The sequence below is a fragment of the Ailuropoda melanoleuca genome, chromosome 13 (assembly GCF_002007445.2).
Source record: "Ailuropoda melanoleuca isolate Jingjing chromosome 13, ASM200744v2, whole genome shotgun sequence".
In the NCBI taxonomy this organism is placed as follows: domain Eukaryota; kingdom Metazoa; phylum Chordata; class Mammalia; order Carnivora; family Ursidae; genus Ailuropoda; species Ailuropoda melanoleuca.
Window position 1 is genome coordinate 66,115,945 of NC_048230.1, and position 25,842 is coordinate 66,141,786.

Sequence of the window (25,842 nt, forward strand, 5' to 3'; positions counted from 1 at the left end):
GGACACCTGCTGACCTGCGGGGAGCCCTGGGGGGGACCTGTCCTTGTGTGCCTGGCTGTATCGATGTCCTGGTATTTGCGATTTTGATCTGATTTGCATCCATGTCACCGGGTCTCTGTGCCCAGGTTCGTCTGCTGTATCTGTTGCAGTGTGTCACTGAGTGTCCCCATCCTAATGTCTCTGACTGTGTGTTTGTGTCGCTCCATCTGTATCCATATTTGAGTGAGAGAGAGAGAGAGAGAGTGTGTGTGTGTGCGTGTGTGTCTTCTTGATCGGGGTAGACCTGTCTGTGTATCCAGGTATGCTGTGTCTTGGTGCAGCTCTGTGTCTGTCCCTGCACGTGTCTGTTTCTGTGCCCAAGCGTCTCTATTACCCAAGGTCTGATTAATGTGCCAGGTGTGTCTGTGGGTCTGGGTCTCATTGTGTATCCCCGTCCGTTGCGTTCTCAGCCTTGATATCTGTCCGCTCCTGCAGGGGGCACCCTTGCCTAGCTGCCGCTCCCTTCCTCCCTCGGGCTTCTGCCCCTGGGGGCACCCTAACTGGCCGAGAGCGGAGAGCCGGGCCCAGGCTGGGCAAAGGTGGCCCCACCAGGTCCCCGCCTTCAGGCACGCCCCGCCCCCTGCCCGCCCAAAGCGGGCTATAAGTTCACCACGGCTCTCTCTGAGGCGGCAGTGCATGCCTTCAGTGGCCTTCAGTGGTCTTGCTTGGAGGGTCCAGCCACCAGTCAGAGGAAGAACCACCACCACCACCTGACCATGGCCGAGGGTGAGTCTCAGGGTCAGCGCTGCCACCACTCAGGGGCCCTGCTCCTGGCCATCCCTCCCTGGTCTCAGTGTTCCTGCCTGGGCAATGGGGGGGGGGAGATAAACACCTGGCCAGGGGTTCAGTCCCTCAGTCCCCCAGTCTGGGAGCAACAGGAAGGCTGGGCTGGGTGAGGAGTGCCTGGCTCCCAATGCTAGCCCAGCTTGGGCCCTCACTTTCCCCATCCCCGGGGGCACAATCGTTAACCCCTGCCTCCCTGGATCCGGTGAGGCAATGAAACGTGAGGATGTGTTGTAAACTGTAAGGTACTGGGCTAGTGGACCACTGTCACTTGTCCTCAGTCACTTAGTGGGGCTGGGTCCCATGCAGCTGTGCAGACGGGTCTGGCCCGGCCTCAGAACACTTAGCTTTGGTTAGTCCCTGCTCGGAAGAGGTGTGCGCGTTCTCGCTCGTGGTGTGCAAGCCATGCCTGGGAGACTGCTGGGCCCCGGGGCCAGAGAAGAGGGTCCAGCACCCTATGGGGGACTGGGCTGAGAGCAGACAGCTTCTCTACGGTCCTGCCAGCCCTCGAGCTCTGCAACGCTGGTCTTTGGCCACTTGTTGATTCTCAGTGTCCCCTCCTGTAAAATGGACGGCACTGCGGCTCTTGGTACATCCGTGAGGGCCAAGGGGAGTAGAGAAGGGGTCTGATTAATTTCTTACCTGCTCCACTCATGCCACGGACGGACACACACACACAGACACACACCCACATGCGGCATCACTTCTGTCCCAGGGGAGGGATTTCTGCAGTGGAGGTTGTCAGGCACTGACGTTGCTGGACCCCATGTCCCGGCTAACTCTTGGGTCCAGTCCATTTGGAGATGGCCTCTGCATGCTGCAGTCCCCAGAAGGAGGTGCAGGGAGAGGGGATGTGAAGAGGGATATGGGGCACGTGGAGAAGGGAAGAGAGGGAGGAACCGTGGACCTGCCTGACTTGCTGTGTGACCTCAGGCCACCTTTGTCCTTATCAGGGATCTGGTGCCCCAACACATGGGATCGAAAACCAGCTCAGCACTGGCTGTAACGGGTGACCCAGGTGGCCACTCGTCTGCAATGCATTTTCCCATCCCTGTCCCCAAGAGAGGCTCCGTGGGGCTGGGGGACCCGGGAGGTGCTGCTTGTGATGAGCCACCTGCCCTATATACCCAGTGGCCACTTCCTACAGCGGTCCCACTGGCCTGCAAGACATCAGGTCCTTTCTCAGGGCAGAAATCCTATGATCCTAGAGCTCAGTGTTTCTGCACCTTTGGAGCTGGGCGAGAGTTCTGGAAATCCTTCTTCAGACAATAGGCCAAGAAAGCACCCCACCTGCCCCAGCCCAGGAACCGACCATCTCTCTGTGGTCTCCCAGAGGGCCCATGGGGGTCTGTTTCCTGCTTAAGCTTTCTGGAATAGAAGTTTCCAAAAACAATGTTTCCTTACCCCAGCAGGCCAGCAGGAAGTTCTCTGTGGTGGCTGGGGTGGAGGTCTCTCCTGCTCAGAGTGCAGAGGGGGTCAGCTTCCTCAGGCCGCCTCCCAGGCCCAGAACAACGCGGGAGTGGGAGGGAGGGGAAGGAAGGAGTGGGGGGATGGCGAACAAACCCTGAGCTGTGAATGAGGGGGTTTCCAGCGCAGGCTCCAGAAGCCACAGCCTTGGATTCAAATCCCGACACCACCACTTGCCATGGGACCTGGGGCCACAGACTATCTCCGTCTGCACAGTCGAGGTGGTGGTGGTAGGAGCCGGGTGGGTGGGGAGGCTGTGAGGTTTAAGCCGAGATAAAGCCATGTCAGAGCCCTCCCTCTGCAGTCACTGGACACTTTGGGATCTTCCACAGCAGAAGCCAGGGGACCTGTGTCGATGTCCCCGTGGAAGGACCCACTTGCTGGGTGACTTGGGGCAAATCCCTGCCCCTGGCCTCAGCTGGACCCCATACTCTCCAAGGACCCCACCACGCCGAGAGTCTGCCTGGCCCACTCTCCCCACTCCCCACCCACGGTCTTCCTAATCGTGACCTTGAGCTTGCCAAGATTTGTGAGGTTTGCACTTCCCTCAGACCTCCTCCCACCCACCCCCCTGCCTCCGCCCTGGTCTTCAGCTCCCTCCAAAGCTATAAATAGAGCTTTCACGTATCAGACCTGCCCTGGGGCAGGCCTTGGGGGAAGGGTGCCCAGCATCCTCTCCTGGGCCTCACAGGAGACATTTGAGACTTCAGAGGAGGTCCAGAGAGGGACAGAGACCTGCCCAGGATCACAAAGCAGCACAGCAAGACCAAAATGTAGGTCCAGAAGACTCCAAACCCCGTCATTTAAAAACTTGTTTTATTATGGGGAGTACTGAATGTACCAAAGTAGAGAGAAGTTTAAGAATCGTTTTTTAAAAATCAGGATCCGAATGGGCCGTAATGTCTCTTAAGTTTCTCTTAACCTACAGTTTCTCCCTTCAGCGATTTTTTTTTTCCTTGCAATTTATTTGTTAAGGAAAGCGGACCCTCTGCCTATTGTTTCCAGAGTGTGTGTTTCTTCGATTGCATCCTCGTTCTGTGTTGAACATGGTCCTCACCTCCGTATTTCCTATACATCGAAAATGGAAACTAAAAGGCAAAGCCTGTGTAAATAACGTACAACAAGTACTGCTCCCCACTTCGTTTTTACCTAAAGAGCCTTTAATAAGGACGGAACAGCTCGTGTTGAATTAAGCCGCTAAAGGGCCAGGCACCGTGCTGAGCGGTTCACAAATGTCCTGGGGCCAATGAGGAAAGTGACGCCCGGAAAGGGGACTTGCCTGAAGTCACTTGGCTGGAAGGTGGCAGAGAGCTCTCCCAACATGCCACAGTGGGCATGACCTTGTGACTGAGAGCTGGGGACATAGGCCGGCTAGCCCCAAGATGACAGGGCGGTGCAGGGGATTGGGAGCGGGTAGGGCTGGTAACCATTATCTAGAGAGGGCTGGCTTCTGGATGACCCTGGGGGGTCCCCACGTCCAGGGAGCCCCGGGGTCACGGCTGGCCGAAGGAGGCCACCATGGCTGACACCCCTCCCGCTGTCTCTGCAGATCTGGTTCTGGAGAAATGTGACCTGGAGCTGGAGGTCAATGGCCGTGACCACCACACAGCTGACCTGTGCCGGGACAGGCTGGTGGTGCGGCGGGGCCAGCCCTTCTGGCTGACCCTGCACTTCGAGGGCCGAAGCTACGAGGCCAGCGTGGACAGCCTCACCTTCAGTGCAGTGACCGGTGAGTCCCTCCGCCACCCCGTCGCCCTGACCTGCTCTGTGCTGTGATTTCAGGGCCCCCTGACAATGGGGCACGGGGCTCCATGCCTCTTTGCCCCCTGAGGAGTTCCTAGCAGCCACTAGCTCCATTTTACAGATTTGGCAACTGAGGCCCAAAGCATGGAGGGATGATGCCCCAGGCCACCCTGCCTCGTAAACAAGTGGGCCGGACACCGGTTCCGAAAACCTGTTATCACCAAGGGGTGGGGCTCAGCTTCCTGCCTCGAAGGTTTATCAAGGTTCTGCCCTCTCTTCCCCACATCAAAACAGTTTTCAACTCTTATCAACAGCTATTTCCCCAAATCCACATAACCCGACCAGGCCTGTGGGATCCAGCCCACATCGGGTCTGGGTGGTGGAGAGAACCCAGCGGGCTCCGTCTGTCTGGGAGGACAATTTTGTGTTGGCTGCCTCAGGCTCAGGGGGCTGACAGACCTGGGTTCCGGTGCAGATTAAACTGCCTACCTGCTGTGTGACCTTGGACAAGTTGCTGAGCCTCTCTGAGCTTGCGTTTTAGCCTGTGCAAAGCACTCATTGTGGAGGATTGTTAGGGCAGAAGGGCCTGACACGGGGAGCGCCTTGTAGACATGAGCAGCTCTTGCTGCTGTTGCTCCAGGGGGGTCCAGTGATGGGTGAAAAGACATTGAGGTCCCAGCCACCCCACCCCCAGATGCCCAGTGCCCAATCTTCTTGACTTGCCATTCCTGGGAATGAAGCCTTGAATGCCGAATTTCTGTTTGGCTTTGGGTGGGAACCATTCCCTTGAGGTCAGCTAGGGGCCGCCTGGCTGGGACTCTGCTCAAGGGTGAGAAAGGCCAGTTCTTTCTGAGACCTATGGGAGCAGAGAGAGCAGCCAACAGGCTGGGGCGGGTATTTACAGGGCAGCCCTTTGATAAGGCTTATCACTGTGCCTGCAGACTGGCCACGGATATCCACCCCATGCCTTTCCTCCCTCTCCCATCCCTTCTGACAGGGATACACCCACTCTCCAGGGTCGGCCCCCCTCACACACCACCAGCACCTTTAGGGCCCGTTTTAACTGACCTGAGGAGCCTCCAAGAGCCTCTGACCTTTCTAGCCTCAGTTTCCCTCTCTGTAAAGTGGACCATTGTAGTGCATAACAGGATACCCTGAGAAGAGCCGGGCTTGGGGGTAATCACAACACCTATAGAGCGCCTACTGTATGCATGTTCATCCTAAATCCGCCCGTCTTGGAAGCATAATGAGACCCCATTTTACAGATGAAAATACTGAGGCTCAGAAAGGTCAAATTACCTGCCCCAGTCATACTGCGAGTTAGGGACAAAGCAGGATTCAAACTTTGCCCCTAGCGTTGAGGTTTTCCTTGCTGTGAGCTGACAGCAGCCACAGTTACCTAGTCACCACAAGGGCCGGCCAGGCCTGGGTTTGCTCCTCTGTGAAATGGAACAGCAGAGGAGCTGCCAGCGGGGGCTACCTGTGACTTCCCACCTTCTTTCTCTTCTTTCTCAAGGCATCCCCTTTCTTCTCCTCTCTTCATCTAGGCAGCCTGGGGCTAGGTAATTAGGCCTTAAGTTCAGGGTTGGGGTGGGCGGGCAGCTGATCCTGGGTCCCGCCCCAGCAACTAATCTCTGTTCTCCAGTCTCCGTGGACTCACCTCACACCCTGGCCAGTCTGCCCTGCTCCCCTCCGCGGCCCCGGGGGGCAGTCTGGGGAGGCGCCCCATCTCTGGGTGCACACAGCTTCTCTGTCTGAGTTATCAAGAACTCCGATGGCCTGGGGAAGCCTGAGGGACAATACCAGGAAGCCAGGCCTTTCACCTCAAGGCCTGGCTTGGATTAGCACCCGGCCCCGGGCCTGGCCTGGCTACTCTGCCCTCGTGCCGGAACATTCTAGCTGCTGATCAGCCTGTCCTACCTCTTTAGGAAAACTGAGGCCCACAGAGGGGAGAGTGCTGGCGAAGGTCACCCTGTGAGTGGAGTACGTGGCCTGACCCTATACATACCTAGAAGCCGTGTATCCCCCAGATGTTGGAGACCTGACAGGCTCTGTTATGGGGTTCAGACCACAATAGACAAACACCATTCTTATTATGGGAATAAAGCTCTGCTTCCCTCTAAGAGGAGCCAGGGTTTGGAGGGTGAGTGGGCTGGGACTGAGGTCAGCCTGAAGGAGTAGTGAAAAGAACCTTTATGAGGCTGATAGAGGGCTTTCCTCCAGAAGGTTCCCCTCATCCACTCCCCCCTCGCCCCGCCCCTGGCCAACCATGGTCTAAGAGAGTCCCCAGGACTCCTGACTCTCCAGGTCATTTAGGCCCAGAGAGGTCCCTGAAGCATCTCTGGCCCCACAAGGAGAACCATGTGGAACAGCAGCCAGTGAATTTTTGGAGCCGGCTTACGTGAGCAGTGGCGGGACCAGGGTGACAGCCTGTCCTCATCGCCCCCCACCCAGCCCAGGGCCCCTTGGAAGAAAGGAGTGTGTGTGTGTGTGTGTGTGTGCGCACAGCTGGCCCAGGATGGAGAGAAGGGGAAATGTGTTTCCTGACCTGTCCTTGAGGGTAGTATGTCAATAATGCTGGGTGGCCGTGGGTCCTGGCCTGGGCTGTTACCATGGTGACCAGATCATTGATTGTCCAAACAGGAACATTTCTGAGAATGAAAGAGCACCATTAAGAATTATGCTGGGGCCACGGCTGTGAACTGGGACTGTCCCAGGCAGACTGGGCCATATGGTCACCCTAACTTGGCCCCTTTCAGACTCAGTTTCCCCATCAGTAAAGTGATTCAGTTGAACAAGGCAATTTCTACATTTCATTCCAGTCCTCAAAATCTGTTGTTTGGCCTGAGGATTCTGACTTTTAATGTTCCCTTTTGGTGACATGGAGGAATGCTCACGTATCCTGCATAATTACTGTTCTAATCACTGTTTGGAATGCCTTCTATGCAGTCTCTGCCCGTCCTCTAAACTGCGCTAGGACATGGGAGTGATGATAACAAAACATAGTTGTTATTTATTGATGGCTTACTGTGTGCCGGGCACCTCCACCTGGTTAAGCTTTACAATGACCTTGTAAGGAGGTATTTGTAATTGACTGTAATGGACCCCATTTTACACATGAGGAAGCAGAGGCACAGAGAAGCTAAGTAGCTTGTCCAAGGTCACAGAGCCAGTTTGAGACCTAGAATCAGACCTTCCCAGGCATGTGGTCTGAGCCTATTTTCTTCTTGAGAAAACTGCAGATCAGAGAGGCCTGGTGACTTAGCCCAGGTCACACAGTACTCAGAGCCTGAGTAAGGGAGCCAGACCCGGCTGGCTCTCGGGGGCCCAGTGCTGCTCAAGTGCCCAGGAGCATTTAAAGGCACACAGCCAATGCCTGGCACCCAGACAGGGCCCTGGAGGCCTGTGTCATGCCTGTGAACTCATGGTTATATTTGGGCCTGGGTGTGGGTGGGGCGGGTGGGTTGGAAGGAGGGGGCAGAGTGCGGGGAGGGAACCCCTCGGGGAACAGGCCCCCATATTGTCAGCAGCAGGTGGGCCGAGCTACAGGGAGGGAGATGCAAGAATAAATATAAACTTTCCGGGGCAGCCGCCCAACCAGGCAGAAAAGGTTCTGTTTCTCCTCTCGGCCACCCAAATCCAGAAAGGATGACCAGCCCCTCCTCGCCTTCCCATGACTCAGCCCTGCCTGCAGGGGCAGGGCCTTTCCCCCACCAGAAAAAGCAGCCAAGATTGACGCTAGCTCCCCATCTTAGGGAGCCTTCAAGACCCCTACGAGGGAGCATGGGAATGAGAAGCGCTGTGGAGGACAGCCCAGAGCCTAGAGACCTGGGCTCAGATGCTAATTTTGCCCCAGACTCCTGGGATATCCTTGGGAGACCCTCCTTTCTTTGAGCCTCAGTCTTCCTACCTGTACAAGGGGTCTCTGGGGAAGCCGGAAGTGCCAAGGCACTTCATAAAGTGTAAAATTCTGTGCGGTGGGGAGGGGACGGTTATGAGCCCTTCTTGGAGGTGCCTATGGAGATACAGAGGCAAAAAGCCTGAGGGGGCCCTGGGGAGACAAACACCTAGAGGCTGGACAGGCCAGCACGCCACAGCAAGGGGCCTCTCAGATGGGTTCCCGCGGGGACATCAGAGGACCGAGGTCCTATCCTGCTCAGAGTCCGAGCTTCCTCTTCTGCAAGGGAAAGCTGTGGCCCAGCAGGGACAGGATTCAGGTGGGAAAGGGGTTGCTCCCCAGGATTCCTGTTCGTGTTACGGGTGGACACACGGAGCCCAGGGAGGGAGAGGGGCTTGTGCAAAGTCATAGCAGCCCAGGCAGCGTGACTGAGACCCTGCCCTGGGTGGAGCTGCCCCTCTCCCAGGAGAAATCTGTCTCACGAAAGCACCCCGCCGGGCTGGGGTCTGACCCTCACTTTATAGATGAGGACACCAAGTCTCAGGGAGATGAAACCTTTTGCCCAAATTCCCTCAGTGGTCAGCAGCGGAACTAGGCCTCCAACCCAGCCCCACCGGACCCCCGGCACGTGCGCCGGGCCTGGCTCCCTCCCTGCCCACGTCTGGCTCACGGCCACGGCCTTCTCTCCGTCAGGCCCAGCCCCCAGCGAGGAGGCCGGGACCAAGGCCCGCTTCCCGCTGGCCAGTGCTGTGGAGGAGGGCGCCTGGACGGCCGTGGCGATGGACCAGCAGGACGGCGTCCTCTCGCTGCAGCTCGGCACCCCGGCGAACGCCCCCATCGGCCTGTACCGCCTCAGCCTGGAGGCCTCCACGGGCTACCAGGGCTCCAGCTTTGTGCTGGGCCACTTCACTCTGCTCTTCAACACCTGGTGCCCAGGTGAGCCGTACTGTCCGCGCGGGGCTAGACCCCTGGGGGCGAGGGGCTAGACCCCTGGGGGGGAGGGGCTAGACCCCTGGGGGGGAGGGGCTAGACCCCTGGGGGGGAGGGGCAGTGCTGCGCTCCCGCTTCCCGAAAGCCCTGCCATGTGAGTTTGCTTGTCACTCCGCCTGTCACAGGGAGAGACGGGCGCTTGGCAGCCAGATGCCTTGCCCAAGGCCACACAGCTACGCAGGGATCTCACCCTGCCTCTGAGGCGCCTGTGTTCCCCGAACACTGTGACCTGGGCGCGGAGGTGTCTGGGGTTCACAGCCCCATCCAGGAATGGGGTGCCCAGGGGATGCCTGGGGCCGCGGCTCCACACCCGGTTCTGGTTCATGGGGCTCTGTTTGAAATTTCACCAGACTGGCTTGGGGAGGGGAAACTGAGGGAGGCGGAGGGGTAGGGTAGCCAGAAGCGGCGGGCAGGGGCAGCTTGGTTACCTAAGTGCCTCCCTATATGCTTCCTCAATGCTTCCTCTCAACAGTCCCAAGGGGGAGACCGTCAGGGTCCTCGCAGGCTCCGAGAAGTTAAGTAGCCTTTGGAAGCTTCCCAGGAAGTCAGCGGACAAGGCTGGACAAAGCTAGCCAGTCGGAGGGGATGGCTTAAGGGGCTGAGGCTGGCTGGAGGAGGAAGGGGGTGGCAGGGGCTGCCACACCCCTTCCCAGGCCTCAGTTTCCCCATATGACTAACAGGGTAGTCGGATCTGTTTCCTCCCTGCTCCTGCATAGCGAGGCAGAGAGACAGGCCTTGTGGGTGGGCCCCAGCGGAGGAATGGGGTGTCCTTCCTCACAGACTCCCTGAGGAGCAGGGAGCCCGATGTGGGGTTCAGTCCCAGGACCCCAGGATTGTGACCTGAGCCCAAGGCAGACACTTAACCGACTGAGCCACGCAGGTGCCCCTGCTTTTTCTTTTAAAGAGCTCAGAGTGCCCTGTGTCTTGCCAGCGTGGACCGTTCATTGATCTGGCCCTCCATCCAGGGACATGAGGTCGTCCCCAGCGGATCTGATCTCACAGGAAAGGAGGCATATGGAGCACCCTTGTTCACATGCCCTGGGGCCACATGGAATGGTTTGTCAGGACTGAAGTGGCCTTGCTGAACCCCCCTGTAGACTGGTTTTGATTTTGTCAATCTGCAGAGCTTACAGCTAGCAGGCCGCCTGGCCCACGGAGCAAAAGAGGCCAGTGTCCCCCCCATTCACCAACATGGCAGGGGTTCAGAGTTCAGGGAACAGGGAGTGAGGTTCTAGGGATATCCCCTTCCTCTGGCCTTTCCTCCAACCCTGCTCCATCCCCATCCTGTAGGTTGGGGTGGCTGTCAGCCAAGCAGCACCGGGACCCACATCCCAGGGTGGGAGCCTGGAGAGGGGTGGTGGTTCTGGTGATGTGGAGGCAGGAAGTTGGGCTCTGTGGGGGTGGGGCTGCGGGTAGGAACACCGCTGTCCCTTTGGGACCTGCCCCTGAAATCAGAACCTTCTACCCCTGAGCTCAGTAAGGACAGGAGGGAGTGAGCTCCAAGTATGTGCGGGGGCCTCTTGTCCCCAAGGACCCCACCTGACCAGCAGGGCTGGGCAGAGGGCACAGTCCCTGCCACCTGGGCTGGGGTGGGGACAACACTCTCACCCGATGACGAAACACCGTGGGTTTTTCTTTCTCTTTCATTCTTTCTCCCAGTCAGCTGACTTACTGCTGTACAGTTCATTTGCAGGAAGGCTAATTTTTAGTGCCGTCCTGGGAGCCACAGTCCAGGGTATATGAGAGAAAAGACGCTCGGCCACTTGCACACTTGCTTCGCCCCGTGCACTAAGAGGGGGATGCAGTTGGGCCTGACCGAGCCTGGGGGCCCAAGCGGCCTGAGCAGCTGCGTTCCAGGCCAGTGCCGCCGTCGTTTTAGGGACCCATAAAAATGTTTTCTTTTAAAATCAGAAGAAAAAAATGAAAGTTTAGGTCAGAGAATATGTTTTAATATGTAATATTAATATTAATGCAGTCATAAATATATTAATTTTATTTATTTATATTTTTATTTTTCCTGGAGGAAGGGGCCCACAGAAGCAAAAATGCCCAGGGCCCACCAAAGTCATAATGTGGCTCTGGATTTCTTCTTCCCAGCCTCAGTTTCTTCACCTGTGAAGTGGGGGATGGTAAAGGCCAGCTTGCCCTTTGACCTCCTGCCATCTGGCCCCGACTGCGCTGGCCCTCTTTTCTGGGGTTATCAGCCACGGGGAGCTAAGTGCCATGCCCACAGCTGTCCCTGTGCTGTCTCTGGTCCTCTGCTTCCCATGTCATCCCATCAGACTCCGAGTATCTAAATCGTAGTCATTTCTCCAGGCCTGCAATCACGACCCACCTGCTCTAGGGCGCCCTCCCTAAGCACCCCTCCCCCCAGCTGGACAGGACCCCACTTTCTCTGAGCCCCAGTGACCCTAGTAGCCTTTCTCTCTACCTTGAATCAAGCTCCTTCTCACACTGACTCAGGGCTTTCGCTTGCGAGACACCTTTCAGGTCTGCATCCCACGTTACCCTCAGGGAACACGGTGAGGGGGATGAAGAAGGAGAAGGGATCTCCCCAGGGTCTCACAACAAGCGAGGATCAGCTAGGAGATGCCTGACTCCTGGTCCAGTGCTCCTCTATGGCTTACTGTGGCTTCAGTTTTCCTGTCTGTAAAATGGGGCTTTAATGGTCCCTGTCTCATAGATCTCTTGCAGAAATTAAATGTTAATGAATGTCATACACTTATCACACGCAAGGGTTGGATAAATGGCAGCCACTGATAGTACTAGCTGGAAACACCTTACCTCTCAGGTGTGGGATTATTAATTAATGATTAGCTTTTCTGATTCAAAGATAGGAGGACCTCCGAGACTCTGACCTGGCCCTGGGTCTTGGCACGCTGGCTGCCATGTCTTTAGGGACTGTGCGCCCTGCCAGACCCAGAGCTGAGGGCCCTTCCTTTCCACCCCCAGCGGATGCCGTGTACCTGGACTCGGAGGAGGAGCGGCAGGAGTACGTGCTCACCCAGCAGGGCTTCATCTACCAGGGCTCGGTCAAGTGGATCAAAAGCATACCTTGGAACTTTGGGCAGGTGGGGCCACACCCTGCCCTTCCCAACCCTGCAGGCCCACTGTGTGCGGGTCCCCGGCTCTGAGGCAGTCAAAGCCTGAGGTCGTAGAGCAGAGGGTTGCCCTACCCACCATGGGAATGGCAGCCCCAGATTCAAAGTGGGGAAAGAATCAGGAGAGCCCTTGGGAATTGTGGGGCTAGCAGGTGCCACAGGAGGGAGAAAGGGAATAGTCAAGGCCATATACCAGAATAATAGAAATGCTGTTGTGTGTGTTGAGAAGAGGCTCTACACCATTATCTAGATCTGTGGCTTTCAAACTCGAATATACATCAGAATCCCCAGAAAAGTGTGTTAAAACACAGATCACTGTGTCCCACACCTAGTTTCTGACTCCGTAGGTCTGGGTGTGGGCTAAGAATTTGCATTTTTGACCAGTTCGCAGGTGATGCTGATGCTGCTGGTCAGTGGCCATACTTGGCGAACCACTGGTTGTATCGGTTAGCTACTGCTGAATAACAAACAAGCCCGAAACCTACAGACTGAAAACAACAGCTGTTTATCATCTCTTACAAAAATCTGTGGGTCAGCTGGGGCATGGCTGCCTAGGCTGGGCTTGGCTGACCTCTGCTAGATGGCACAGCTCTGTTCTATGTGGTTCCTCATCTTCCAGCAAGTCAGCCCAGGCTGGTGGTTCGAAGTAGGAATCTTATGTCCTCTGCCATCCAGCCTCGCATGAAAATTCTCGAGACACTGAGAAAACTCATGAAGCAATTGTCACACTCCTTCCCGGCCCTTCAACCTCCTGGTGTGTTGGGGGGTGTTGGCCTTTTGGGATAGGGTTCACTCTGAGACTTTTCTTAACAGGCCCTGGGTTAGGGTTTCCATATTCAGGCTTCCAGAGTCCTGCCCTGGGACCACAGGGAAGTCTTCCCTGTGTGGTGTGGGGCTCTGACCTCAGTTTCCCCATCTGAATATTGGGGATACTAATTACAAGAATATCTGCCCAAGAACCTCTAGCCTGTTCTGGGGTGTACATGAAATGGTGGCGTGAGCGGGATAGAAAAAATAGATCGCAAAGTAAATTGGCTCTTAATTCCCAGGGCTTTGTATTCTTCCCTGAGAAACAGAACAAAGCCTAGTTCTTCCTTTCATTTCCCAAGGTCCTGTTCTGTGTCCAGGCTTGTGTTGAGCCATTGGACACAGCCCTTACGAATCTTCCGGAAGCCATCACAATCCAGAATGATAAGACCTAGAGGAAGGAAGTGAATAGCTGCCAATGGGAATCAGGGCAATTCCTGATATAGGCAAGCTCTGAGCTGGGTTGTGGAGGACGAGGAAGCATGGGATACAAGGCAAAGGGAGCTGCCGGAGCAAAAGCGCAGGGGTGGGAAAGTTTATCTTGCACTTACGAATTCTGTAGCTCAGGGAGCACTTTATATCTGAAGGAGTCCCAAGAGATGAAATGGGAAAAATCAGCAATGTCCGGGTTGTGACTGTCAGGGAGGTGGCAATAGGGAGCCACTAAAGGGCTCAAAGCCATGGAGGGAGACCTGTGACAAAGCCTGGTTTGGGACAAGACCACAGAGGTGGGTGGCAGGGGGCAGATCGCCTTTGGACTGATCAGACAGATGGTCCAGCGTAATGTGACAAGGAGGGAGGGCCCTACTTTTGGCAATGATAACATTTGAGTTGCAAGGATGAGAAGATGTGAGCCATACAGAGAGTGGCAGGAAGAGCATTCCAAGCAAAGGAAATAGTAAGTGCAAAGGCCCTGGGGCAATGAGTGGTGCTAATGAGGTCAGAGATGGGGTGGGACACAGATTGTGAAGGGCCTTGCAGGTCACGGGAAAAGTCTAGATTTGATTCTAGGTGCAGGGAAACAGAGGAGTGATTTCTATATATAATTTATCTCAGTTCCAATCAGAGCAGTGCGTTGGAGTGGAGGGGGCAGGGGGAGAGAGGATTCTCATCAGCTCTGCAGGGTGAGTCAGGCCTTAGGGGAAATGAGATATTTGGCAAAGCAGAGATGGGAAAGGGGCAGTGACAGGACTTGAGGTGTCCCTGAGGAGAGGGAATCCCCAGGGACACTGTGGGTTCTATTCCACGTTCCCAGGACTCCCCCCCAACCCCCAGCCATGCCCTGAATGCAAGCACATCCCTTCCCCTTTCTCACAAACTCAGTCATTGTCCTCCCCCCTCCCCCAGCCCATCCTGGGCCAGGCAGAGCTGGCATCACAGAGATGTGACCGACCCAGCCCGGACTTCCCTAGTGTGTGAGATGGAACAGAGAGGACCTATAGCTGCAGGGCTGCAAGGCAGGCTTCCTGGAGGAGGTGGCTTCTCATTTCCCTCATCCTTCTCTTGTTTCCCCCAACACAGTTTGAAGACGGGATCCTGGATATTTGCTTGACGCTCCTGGACATGAACCCCAAGTTCCTGAAGGACGCCTGCCGTGACTGCTCCCGCCGCAGCAGTCCTGTCTACATGGCCCGGGTCGTGAGCGCCATGGTGAGTGAGGGGCTGGCCCCACCCCAGGGTCAGGGCCCATGATGGACTCCCCCCTTCCTGTGTTGATGGAGGCCACACTCCACACTCGGCTTGGTTGGGGGCACTCAGGAGATGGGGAAGTCTTGGCTAAGAGAGCTTGTATTTGGACAGACAAGATTTACACAAGTAAGGGTAATGTCATGTGGTCCCTAAAAGCAATTCACCCATTCATTCACTCATTCAGCAGGTATTAGGCGGCACCTGTGTCCTAGGCACTGGAGAAACAGTTGGGTGTAAGACGTATATGGTCTCTAACTTCTCGCGGGGGGTGGGGACAGACATTGACAGAAGTACCACGGGAATGAGGCACAATCAGAAATGATGGTGTGAGAGTGTCTAACTGCAGAACCCAACTTCGGTGAGGGGCTGGGGTCCAACTTCTGTGAGAGAATGGAGGGGACCTCCCTAATTGATGATCCCTAAGCTGATACAGTAAGTGGGAGAAGAGCATTCCAGGGAAGGGGCACAGTTTGTGCAAAGGCCCTGAGGAGAGGGAACAACTTTGGCAGGTTTGAGGAGCAGAAAGGAGGCTGGCGTGGCTGGAGTGGAGTGAGCGAGGGGGACTGGGGTGCAGGAGGTGGGCAGGGGTTAGACCATGCAGGCCTCATGGGCCACAGTCAGGAGGCTAGATTTTATTCTCAAGGCAATGGGAGAGTGAGGGGAATGACACAATCCAGGCAGGGGCCAGAGGGGGTCTTCGTAATACTCAGATCACATCTTGTCACTCTCCTGCCGCCCCATGGACCAGTTCACACCACCAACTTCCCCTTCATGATCTTGAAGCCACCTCCTCCCTTCTTCCCCTTCTCTCTCCCACACCCTGGGCTCCAGCCCCAACCTTCTCCCATATACCAGCCTGTCGCACCTTGCTATCTTTGCATGGGCTGTTCCCTCTCCTAAATTCTTTTCCCTGCCTTTCACCACATACTGAATTCACAGCACCTGCTCCCCAGGCTCGGTCCCTCTGATGTCCCTCTGGTTGTAGGTCAACTGCAACGATGACCAGGGTGTGCTGCTGGGACGCTGGGACAACAATTACAAGGATGGCGTCAGCCCCATGTTCTGGATCGGCAGTGTGGACATCCTGAGGCGCTGGAAGACCTCGGGCTGTCAGCGTGTCAAGTACGGCCAGTGCTGGGTCTTCGCTGCTGTGGCCTGCACAGGTGAGCTGCACGCTGCACGGGGGGAGGGCCTGGAACCTGCTCCCAGCCTCCCTGAGCCCTGGGAGGAGGGCAGGGAGAGCACTCAAGTGGGAATAGGAAACCCCAGTTCTGGTCATGCCTCTGCCTCTAACGCCACCAACGTATGGTGAGTCCTGGAGTCGGTGGCTGCCCCTGTCTGGTCCTGTTTCCAACAATCAGCCTGCAGCTGGTGGTTAAGATCGAGGGGTGTCATTTGGGAGGCCGCCTGGGCTCAGGGTTGGGAAGATGGGCTTCGGAGCCAGACAGCCCTGAATTAAAAATCTCCAGTAGCACTCCCTTGCTCTGTGACCTTGAGCAAATGACTTCCTTTTGAACTTCGGTTTCCTTGTCTGTAAAATGGGGGCAAGAGGACCTCCCTCCTAGGGTGGATTGATAGAACTGCTCGGCCTAGAATTCAGCCCAGTGTAGCTCTCGGTAAGTATTAGCTATTAGTAACTCAGTAATAACCGTCGTATCAACGTCCAGAAAGAGAAAGCACTTTCTAAAATGCAGGTGAGGAAAGAGAAAGCAGTTTAAAACCAAAATGTAAAATAAATCTTTAAAAAAGCTTAAAAATTCAAGCCCAGAGAATGGTGACGCTTGTCCTGGGCTGGTGATGGTGCGTATGAGAACGGGACAGTATCCGGTACCAGTTAAAAATATAGACTGCCGCATCGAGGCCTGCGTCCCAGTCTCAACTCTGCTTCTGACCAGCCGTGTCCCCGAGTAATCACTGAGCCTCTCTGAGCCTCAGCTCTGTTACATGTGAACCGGACATAGCGACAGTGCCTTTATCCTGGGGCGGTTGTGAGGATAACGTGTGAAGTGCTGGAAATGATTTCAGACACATAACAGCAAATACTTACGTCATGCTTTTAGATCATTCTTATTACAATGACTACCACTGCTATTATCATGTATTAGGCTCAGGGAATCTAAGAGGCTTGTCCTGATTCTTAGCCTCTCTGACTCCGGGACTGGGCTGGGTTCCAGGGAAGAGCCTGGGGGCATCCCTGAGCTGTCCTCCCCACCAGCAGTCTGGGCAGGGGCAGTGTGGCTGGGCTCCCAGCTAGGCTGTTTCTGCTCCCCCTTCCCCACGGCCAAACCACCCATGCCTGCCCGCTCCTGGGACCTGTGTATTCCCTTTTCTTGTGCAAACTCCCCTGTTGCAGACCTCTTCCTCTGAGGGGCCTGAAGTGCCTCCTCAGAGAACCTCACGGATTTTCTGGAAACACACCATCTATGGCCTGGGTCCCCAAGCTCACCGGCAGATGCCCCCCCTCTACCCCCTGGGGCTGTGACCTCCAGAGGTCTTGCTCGAGATCTCTCTCTCCTCCAGACCAGGGCTGAGTCTGGGTCCCTGCAGCCTTCTCCCAGGCCTGGCGTGGGACAGAGCCAGGGGCTCAGATGCGCAGGCCGCTGGGGCTTCTGCAAGGAGCTAGCCTCCTGCTGGCCCGGCCCAGGGACTCTGGTGTCCTGCTGGCTGTTTTGAATCCCAGCTCTGTCGCCAGCCCCTGGGTGGACTTGGGCAAGAGAACTGCTGTCTCCAAGGCTGTATCCTCACCTATGAAATGGACACCGTGGTGACCGACCTAATTCACAGGGAGATGGCACTTCGCAAAGTCTCAGGTTCAGGGTAGGCTTGGGTTTGGGGGCTTCTGGGGGAAGCTGGGATTCCGCAGCTGGACCCTGGAGCATTTTCGAAATGTCCGGAGTCAGCCCACGGTGACTGGATAGACGTTTGCAGTGACGGGCACCGTGGCATCTGCTCTTCCGTGGGCATGGGGCAGACGAGACCGCCCACACCCACACCCACAGCCTCTCTGAATCACCGCGACATCCCAAAAAGCTTGCTATTATTAGCTCCTCTTAGAAGAGGAAATGGAATCTCAGCGACGGGAAGTGGTTGCCCAAGGTCACACAGCTGGCGAGCAGCAGGGCCAGGCTTGAAATCAGGTGTCCCCAGTTCCAGGGCAGCCTCCTGGCCTTGACAACTGTGATGATGAGGCCTCTTGGGACACCAGCTCTAGGACAGGGGTGATGCCTTGCTCCTCGGGCAGCGGGGACAGGCCTCCCCACGCCCGGTCTGTATCCTGAGGCCTGTCATGTCATGGGGCAAGGCCTGGGGTCAGGACGCAGAGCTTCTACCGCCCGGGCCTCAGGGCAAGCAGCCAGCCAGGAGGGGGAGGGTCAACGCTGTCCTTCCTCCCCGCTCCCAGGGGCCCTTGTCCAGGCCCAGAATCCAGGGCCATCCCGGGACCCCTTACTGTGCTTGACAGTGGGCGCAGGGCAACAGGGCAAAGGACACTCACACTCACACACACTCACATACTCACACATACACACACTCCGCCCGCCATGTCTAAGACTCAATCTCCATCAAAACTAAAAGGCAAGAGTCCCACAGGTTACCTTCGGTAGGACTTTTCTCACTTTAAAAAAGATATTTATTTCCTTTACCCACCCGGAGAATATGTTACTTTCACAAAACACATAAAAAGCTTATTTAAAAATGAGGGAGTGAAAAGGGACCCAAAACGCACCGCCTGTCAGGAGCACCCCACCATTCAGGCACAAATTGTGCCCAGGCCCCCCTCCCTCCTCGGAGGTCTGTAGGCACCAGCGGATGTCCTGCTTCTTTGTCCCCCATCACTGTGACCTCTGTAAGCTGTGCAGGGCCCTCCCCTTCTCAGTGGAGCCCCGGCACGACAGCCGGCCCTGCGTGTGTACCACGACCATGTGTGCTAGAGGAGGGAACAAGGCCCAGAGAGGTGTTAGGACTGGCCCCAGGTCACACAGCCCAAAGCAGCCGGTCCTGCTGGAAGGCCCCCGACCCTCAGCCCGTCTTCTGCCTGCTCCACTGTGTGTGCTCCTTGCCCTAAATCTCTGCCGTTCCATCCTTTCTCCCCTTTTCCCCTTCTTCCTCCTCCTCTCTCTACTTCATCGCCCCTTCATCCATTTGACAAAATTGTCTGTGCCAGGCTTGTGCTGGGCTCTGGGCACATAAAGTAAGACAGATCACTCACTGCCCTCAGAGGACAAATTAAAGGATCCCTCACATGCCCGTCCATAGCCAATGATGGTAAATCCCCAGTCTTGCAAATGATAGAGCCATCTAAACCTGGTGGGTGGCCCTCCAGGCTGAGGAATAGCATATGCCAATGCCCTGTGGCTGGCAGGAGTGTAGAGTGCTGGAGGAGCAGCGAGTGTGGCTGGGACGAAGTGCCCAGGAGGCGGTCAGGGGCCAAACCTTATAGGGCCAACGGCCATAGCCAGAGGTCTGGCCTTGATCCCAAGGGCCGCGGGAAGCCATCGAAGGTTTAGCAGGGAGTGTTGATGTCAGACTTGCATTTCGGGGTCTTCCTCTGTTCACTGGGATGTGAGGAGGCAGAGTGGACATGGGGTGACCGGTGAGGCGGACACCATCATCCAGGTAAGGGGATGGTGCCCACCCTCACCACCTGGATAATGGGTACAGTGCTGCCTGGGCATGTGGCTACGCAGAGCCGCACATGTCTCCAGATCCTCAGCTCCTCTAATCCCTCTCCCCATCCCGTCCCCTCCGCCACCCCCAGTGCTGCGGTGCCTTGGCATCCCCACCCGAGTGGTGACCAACTTTAACTCGGCCCATGACCAGAACAGCAACCTGCTCATCGAGTATGTCTATGACAAGTTTGGGGAGATCCAGAGAGACAAAAGCGAGATGATCTGGTGAGCTGGGGCCGGGGTCAGGGGTAGACCCCACTGGGGAGGGTCCCCTGGAAGGGAAACCTAGGAAGACTTCTCAGAGGAGGTCACATTTGATCTGGGGTTTAGAGTTGAACAGTATTTGGACAAGGGGGAACAGGGCCTGGGGAGGGCTCTCAGGTAGGGGCCCCAGCATGAGCAAAGGAGGGAAAGTCAACACACGATGCATGAAAAGGTGTCAGAGGAATGGTTTTTTTGGGAATCCAGAATGCCAGGTTAGGGGGTCTGGGCTTGACTCGGAAACTGATGTGTTGTCACCAAAGGCTTCAAACTGGGAGAGGGACACTGATGACACTGGAGCGGGAGGTCAGAAGGGGAGAGACTGCAGGCGGTGGGCTGGGTGTGGTCCAGGCCAGCGGTGATGCGGCCTGAAAAGGGGCAGAGCCCGTGAGCTGGAAAAGAAGGGACAGCGGAGAAGGGAGGAGGTCCCATCAGCGGGACTCAAGGAGCCACTGAAAGAGGAGGGCTGTGGGGGAGGTGCTGACAGTGACTCCCGGGGTAGGAGTGAGCACCTGGCTAGGGCCCAGGGGAGGAAGAGCAAGGAGTGTCAGAGATGCCCTGGGCTGAGCCCAGGGGAGGAGTGTGAGTCCTCGCTTCATTTCTCCAACAGGAACTACCACTGTTGGGCAGAGTCATGGATGAGCAGGCCGGACCTGCAGCAGGGCTACGACGGGTGGCAGGCCCTGGACCCCACGCCCCAGGAGAAGAGTGAAGGTGGGTAGGCGTGGCCCCCTTCCCTAGGCGGGGAAACTGAGGCTTGGCGAGAGCTCCCCAACAGTCCCTCAGCCCAGAGTGGCAGAGCTGGGTTCTAACCTCAGTCTGGCTGACTCCAGAGACCATGACCGGTCTGCACAAGTGTGGGGGTCCTCACTCATAGTGTACAATCTGCTTATTTTATGATTTGAAAAGTAATTCGCATGCATTGTGGAAAACAGCAAATATGGAGAAGCACAAAGAAAAAATCAAAGAACATCTTTGTCCTCTCCCCACCCCAGAGAAATATCAGTAACATTCACACACAGCTTCCAGTAATTTCCTATTAAATGTTTGTTTATAGGTGTGCGTATGAGAGACAGAGAGCCAGAGACAGAGAGAGGGAGAAAGAGACAGACAGAGACAGAGAGAAGGAGAGAAAGAGACAGAAAAAGACAGAGAGGGAGGAAGAGAGACAGAACACCAAGGCAAAATTGGGTGAAACCAAATGGATTCTTTCTCAGAATAATATTTTTATTTTTATTTTTTATTTATTTATTTAAATTCAATCAGCCAACATATAGTACATCGTTAGTTTTTGGTGTTGTGTTCAATGAGTCATTAGTTGTGTATAACACCCAGTGGTCATCGCAACATGTGCCCTTCTTCGTGCCCATCGCCTGGTCACCCCATCCTCCCAACAGAATAATATTTTTAAATGTATAGAATATATTACGTAGGGTAACAAAGAAAACCAATTACACCGAAACATGTTTATCAAAATTTTTTAGATAGTACGTTCCATGATGTACTGGTACAGATGCATTTCTGCGGTATTTCCAGGTATTTATGCCAACTATAAAGTGATATAAAAAGTCTGTGTTCCTTATGGGTGAGAAGTCATAAAGGCACCGAAGACTATGGTTTGTCTGGTTTCACCATCGAAAGGAATGTTATCAAAATTCAGTGAAGACAAAGATGCAATTTTTTCCCATCCAAGTTCACGGACCTCTGAATTCTATTTGAGGTGCTTTGGGGGTCTTTGGTCCCTGCATTAAGATCTCCGGCTGCACGTGACCTTTTGTCTTGGCCCTGTCACTTCTCCATATGTCATTGGCCTTTCTCTATCTCATAGTTTTCCATGATTTTAATTTTAAATGAATGTTACCGTGTTGCATCAAATGGATATACTGTAGAAAGCTACCCAGCCTCTAGCCCTCCACATTTAACTTTGTGACCCGTTTGAAGCCGTTGTAAACCCCAGCGAGAGAAACATCCAGCTCTCTTGTTCATTCAGTCAATGCACACTCTTCTGAGTTCGTTGACAGGTGCCGCTGTGGCTCTCTGGGCTGGCAGGAAGCAGGATGGATGGACACACTGCCTTTTACTGCGTGGCTCCCTCCCTTCCTTGGGGTGCAGGGGGGATACACTTCTATTTTATTTATCAGACACTTACATGGCGTTTAGTGTACGCGAATCCCCATTAGGTGGGTACAAATATCCCCACCACACAAAACAGGCTTAGAGATGTTAAGTCACTTCCCCAAAGTCACCCAGCTACGGAGAGGCCAGCTGAGATTGGAACCCCAGAAGCTGGGCGGGCTCCGGAGTCTCCACTCTTCATTCTTACTCCCTTCTTATTCCTAGCAACAGCGTCCCTAAGTCAGAGGGCTGGACGGGCTTGAGGGTCTTTGCACCCACGTGGTTGAAATGTGGAAGGTATGAGAAGGCGCCACCCTCCCCTCAGCCCAGGCCCCGTCTCTCCTCTTACCCCCGACCAGGGACGTACTGCTGTGGCCCGGTTCCGGTTCGCGCCATCAAGGAGGGAGACCTGAGCACCAAGTACGATGCACCTTTTGTCTTTGCTGAGGTCAATGCCGACGTGGTGAACTGGATCGTGCAGGAGGATGGGTCCATGTGCAAGTCCACCAACAACTCCCAGACCGTGGGGATGAAGATCAGCACAAAAAGCGTGGGCCGTGATGAGCGGGAGGACATCACCCACACCTACAAGTACCCGGAGGGTGGGTGCCCGGCTCCCCGAGCCTTCGCCACTGCCTTGCCGAATAGCAGCCCGTGTTACCAGCCAGCAGGCTCGTGTGTGTGTGTGTTTACAAGCGTGCATGCATGTTTTCTTCGGCAGCCTTCATACAATAAGGTTACTCTCCATTTTATGTCTTTTCTTAGAAAAAAGCACACTGGGAGACAGCGTAGGAGAGCACTCACTTAAGAACCCTACATGCCCCAAAAGGATTCCATTGGGTTTTTTAAGCCTTGCTTTTTTGGCGGGTTTGACTTAAACACAACTGAAGGGACGCCAGTTCTGGAGGAGAGGCATGCATCTGAACAGAAAAATGAAAGATGTCTGTGTTGTTTCGTAACGGTATTTGTCGTCATGACACCTGCAAACGAAGATGGGCAATTCTACCCTTTTATTTATTTATTTTTTATTACAACGTATTTGGACTAGAACGGCTTGAAAGTCCACAGGGGCGGGTCCTGGAAGAGAGATTCCAGGAACTCCGTAGTGTTTATTTGTGCAGGATTTCACGCGCAGCGGGGGTGGGGGGAGGTGAGCGTGAAGATGGACGGGGAAGGAGGAGAGAGATGGGGCGAGAGCAATTTAATAAGAGAGCTTCAGTCCGATACGAGATGAGCCGCTCTCTGCATCTCATGTTCAATCAGGAGAGGGAAGAAAGGCCGTGGCTTCTTTTTAAAATTGTTTTGGAGCCCAACCAGCAGCCAATTCAATACAGTAGGCATTTTCTAAGCATCCGTGAGCCCGGGGGGCTCCCAGAGGTACCTAAGGAACCATCGCTCCTGCCCTCGTCCAACTCCCGCTGACTCACCAGCGCTGGCCGGGGGCTGGGGAGCAAGCAGCCGTACTCTAGCTGGAGGGGAGACGACAGAAGGAAAAGTGCTTCCCCTGGTCTCCGAAAGGTCTAGAGCTGATGGTTGGATGGGAGACATAGACACCCAGCAACAGCGGGGAAGAAACAAAAAGGAGCAGAGGAGAGAGGCAGATGGGACACAGAGGAGGGGAGCTCCACCGGTAGGGAGGGGAAGGAAAAGATTTCAGATGGAAGTAATCCCTGGGCGAATGCTGGGAGGTGAGAAAGCTTGGTGTTTACTACCCACCAAGAGCTGTTAGAGGCTTTGGGTATGACGTGGAGATAAGTAAAGTACAGTCTTAGGCTTTGAGCAGCTTAAGAGCGAAGTACATAAACAGAAAACAACTGGTTAAATGAAAAGCGCGATAGGCAGTAGGCACCCGTGAAACTTGAGAAGATGTGCGGTATGTCATTTATCCAGGGGCAGGAGTGGTCAGAGAAGGCTTCCTGGAGGAGGGGGTGTCCTTTGGGCCTGGGCCTTGAGGGATGTCTAGGATTTTACTTGTGGAAAGTAAATAAACTATTCTTTCATCGTCCTGGCACAGCGGTGTGGGGAAGGTCCGCCTCTAGAGCTGCTCTGAGTCACCGGGACTCTGAAAAGCCAGCTTGCCCTGCCCCAGCCTCGTTGTCCGAGGTCCCTACCTCAGCCATAATGGACTCTCTTCCCCATCTTCACAGGGTCTCCGGAGGAGAGAGAAGCCTTCAAAAGGGCCAACCACCTGAACAAGCTGACTGATAAAGTGGAGACGGGGGTGGCCATGCGGATCCGCGTGGCCCAGAGCATGAGCATGGGTAGTGACTTTGACGTCTTTGCCTACATCACCAACAATACGGCCGAGAGCCTCACCTGCCGCCTCCTGCTGCTCGCCCGCACCGTCAGCTACAACGGGGTCCTGGGGCCCGAGTGTGGCACCAAGGACCTGCTCAATCTTTCCCTGGAGCCCTTCTCCGGTAAGGCCGTGTTCCTGGAGCAGTTACGCACCACCAGCCAACCTGCGCTAGGTAGTGTCCTGAGCACTTGGCACGTGCTGTTGACCTCGCAGATGTTTCTGTGGCCCTTCCTCGGGTCAGGCCCTGCCTACGTCCTTAATAACGTGCAACCCGTGCAATTCTTACAGCAAAAGTGGGAGGTGGATTCTTTTATTGCCCCATTCTCTAGATGAGAAGACGGAGCACAGAGAGGTTAAGTAACTTTCCCAAGGCCACACAGTTAGGAAGGGACAGGACTGAGACTTGAACCTACACTCTTAGCAACTATACTGCTTTGTTCCATGTCATCTTCATGTGACTTCAGACTGCTTCCCCGGACCCTCTGCTGCCTGTTCCCAGCTAATTCCTTTCCTCTGCCTCCCCGCCACGGCCCCTGCAAGACCCTCTCCTGTCCCCCTGGAGGTTCTCAGCCTCAGAGAGAAGGGGTTCTAGGCCGGTGCTGCTTCGAGAACTTTCTGGCACGCTGGAGCTATTCTGAGTCGGCGCTGTCCAGTCGCTGGCGGCCAGCTCCATGTGGCCGTGGAGCACTTGAAACGCAGCAAGCACAACTGTGGAATTCGAGTTTTTATTCCACTTAAAGTTAACCAGCCACGTGTGGCCAGAAGCTGCCCTGTTGGGCAGTGTAGCTCTGAGAGCAATACGAGAGGAGCGGGGCCGGGCCCCCGGGGAGGAAGTGTTTCCTCCCAGCCCTGACCTTCCCCTCTGACCTGGCTCCAGCGCCTGGCCTGGCCTCTCTGTGAGGCAGATCCCCTGCCCTGTTCTGGGGTGAAGTAATGTCACAGACGACTGGTCTGTAGCCCCGGGCAGAGCCTCTGTCACTCAAGCTTTCTGGGCAGAAACGCACACACAGGCCTCCTTGGTCTCTTTCCCTGCCTGGCTTGGTCACTGCACCCGATTATCTTCCTGAAAATAAGCCTGAGACCTTGAGAGGGTTTGTGGCCACTCCGGTCACTTAGTGAGCCCTTCTGATGGGCCGCTGGGAGGACTGGAGGAGACCGTGTGCTCAGGAAATATCTGGAAAGTATAAAATGGGGCCCGATCATGGGAAGGCAGAGCCTGTCCTGAACACCTAGGGTACCAGACGGTGGTCTCGGTGCTGGGCCCAGTGGCTGGTGAGCTCCTGCCAACCTCAATGGCATGCAGAGGACCCAGCTGTCACCTCTGCAGCCAGGCCCTGGGTGTCAGGGGCAGGGGTCCCTCCCTGCAGGTATGTGCCGTGGCCAGGATCCCCAAGTTCTAGTTCCTACCATTCTGTCGGTGGGTTGTGGGCTCCTGGGGATTTGTCTTCTCCGTCCCAGGCCTTAGGTTTCCCACTCGTAGGAAGGCTGGGTCGTGCTTGCAGAGCCCGCCAGCCCTTCGTGTGACTGTGTGCCTGCAGGTTCTTCTCGTGTTCAGAACCACTTCAAAGGGAGGCACTGTCTTTCCTGGAATGTGTGGCATGAGGTGAACTCCAGCCCGGGGCCAGCCATGCCAGGACAGCTTCCTTTCTCTTGAGTCACCCTTCGCCGCCCAGTTACCATCTGGGCCCTTGGAGCATTGTTCCACCGAGGCTCAGCCAAGCCTGTCGGTGTTTCCCATCATCCCAGGGATGTGTTTACTGCAGAGCAGTCCCTCCTGCCTCGGAGACTTGTGAGGGGCACGGCCTGCAGGGAGAGGGCGGAGGAGGTCAGAGGTCCTACATGTTGCCCTCAGATGGGGCCGGTCTAGGATGCCCGGCTGGGGCCTTCAGTGCCACGCCGGGCCTCAGATAGACGCGTTCACCCCCAAGACCCCAGACTTTGGCTGGCTTGCTTGTTATTCTTTGATGATAAGATCTGGGGAAT

General features: G+C 55.4%; 1 protein-coding gene across 1 annotated transcript in view; it reads left to right on the forward strand.

Moving 5' to 3' along the window:
• The first annotated feature begins 607 nt into the window (after nucleotides 1-607).
• Nucleotides 608-25,842, forward strand: part of TGM2 (transglutaminase 2) — a 30,956-nt gene continuing 5,721 nt past the window's right edge. Inside the window, exons 1-10 of the mRNA XM_002915166.4 lie at nucleotides 608-765; nucleotides 3,839-4,018; nucleotides 8,624-8,866; nucleotides 11,873-11,991; nucleotides 14,350-14,478; nucleotides 15,503-15,680; nucleotides 19,274-19,409; nucleotides 20,056-20,159; nucleotides 21,920-22,162; nucleotides 23,708-23,980. Of these exons, the coding sequence (XP_002915212.2) occupies nucleotides 756-765; nucleotides 3,839-4,018; nucleotides 8,624-8,866; nucleotides 11,873-11,991; nucleotides 14,350-14,478; nucleotides 15,503-15,680; nucleotides 19,274-19,409; nucleotides 20,056-20,159; nucleotides 21,920-22,162; nucleotides 23,708-23,980 (1,615 nt within the window). The 5' untranslated portion in view covers nucleotides 608-755. The remainder of the gene's footprint in view (nucleotides 766-3,838; nucleotides 4,019-8,623; nucleotides 8,867-11,872; nucleotides 11,992-14,349; nucleotides 14,479-15,502; nucleotides 15,681-19,273; nucleotides 19,410-20,055; nucleotides 20,160-21,919; nucleotides 22,163-23,707; nucleotides 23,981-25,842) is intronic.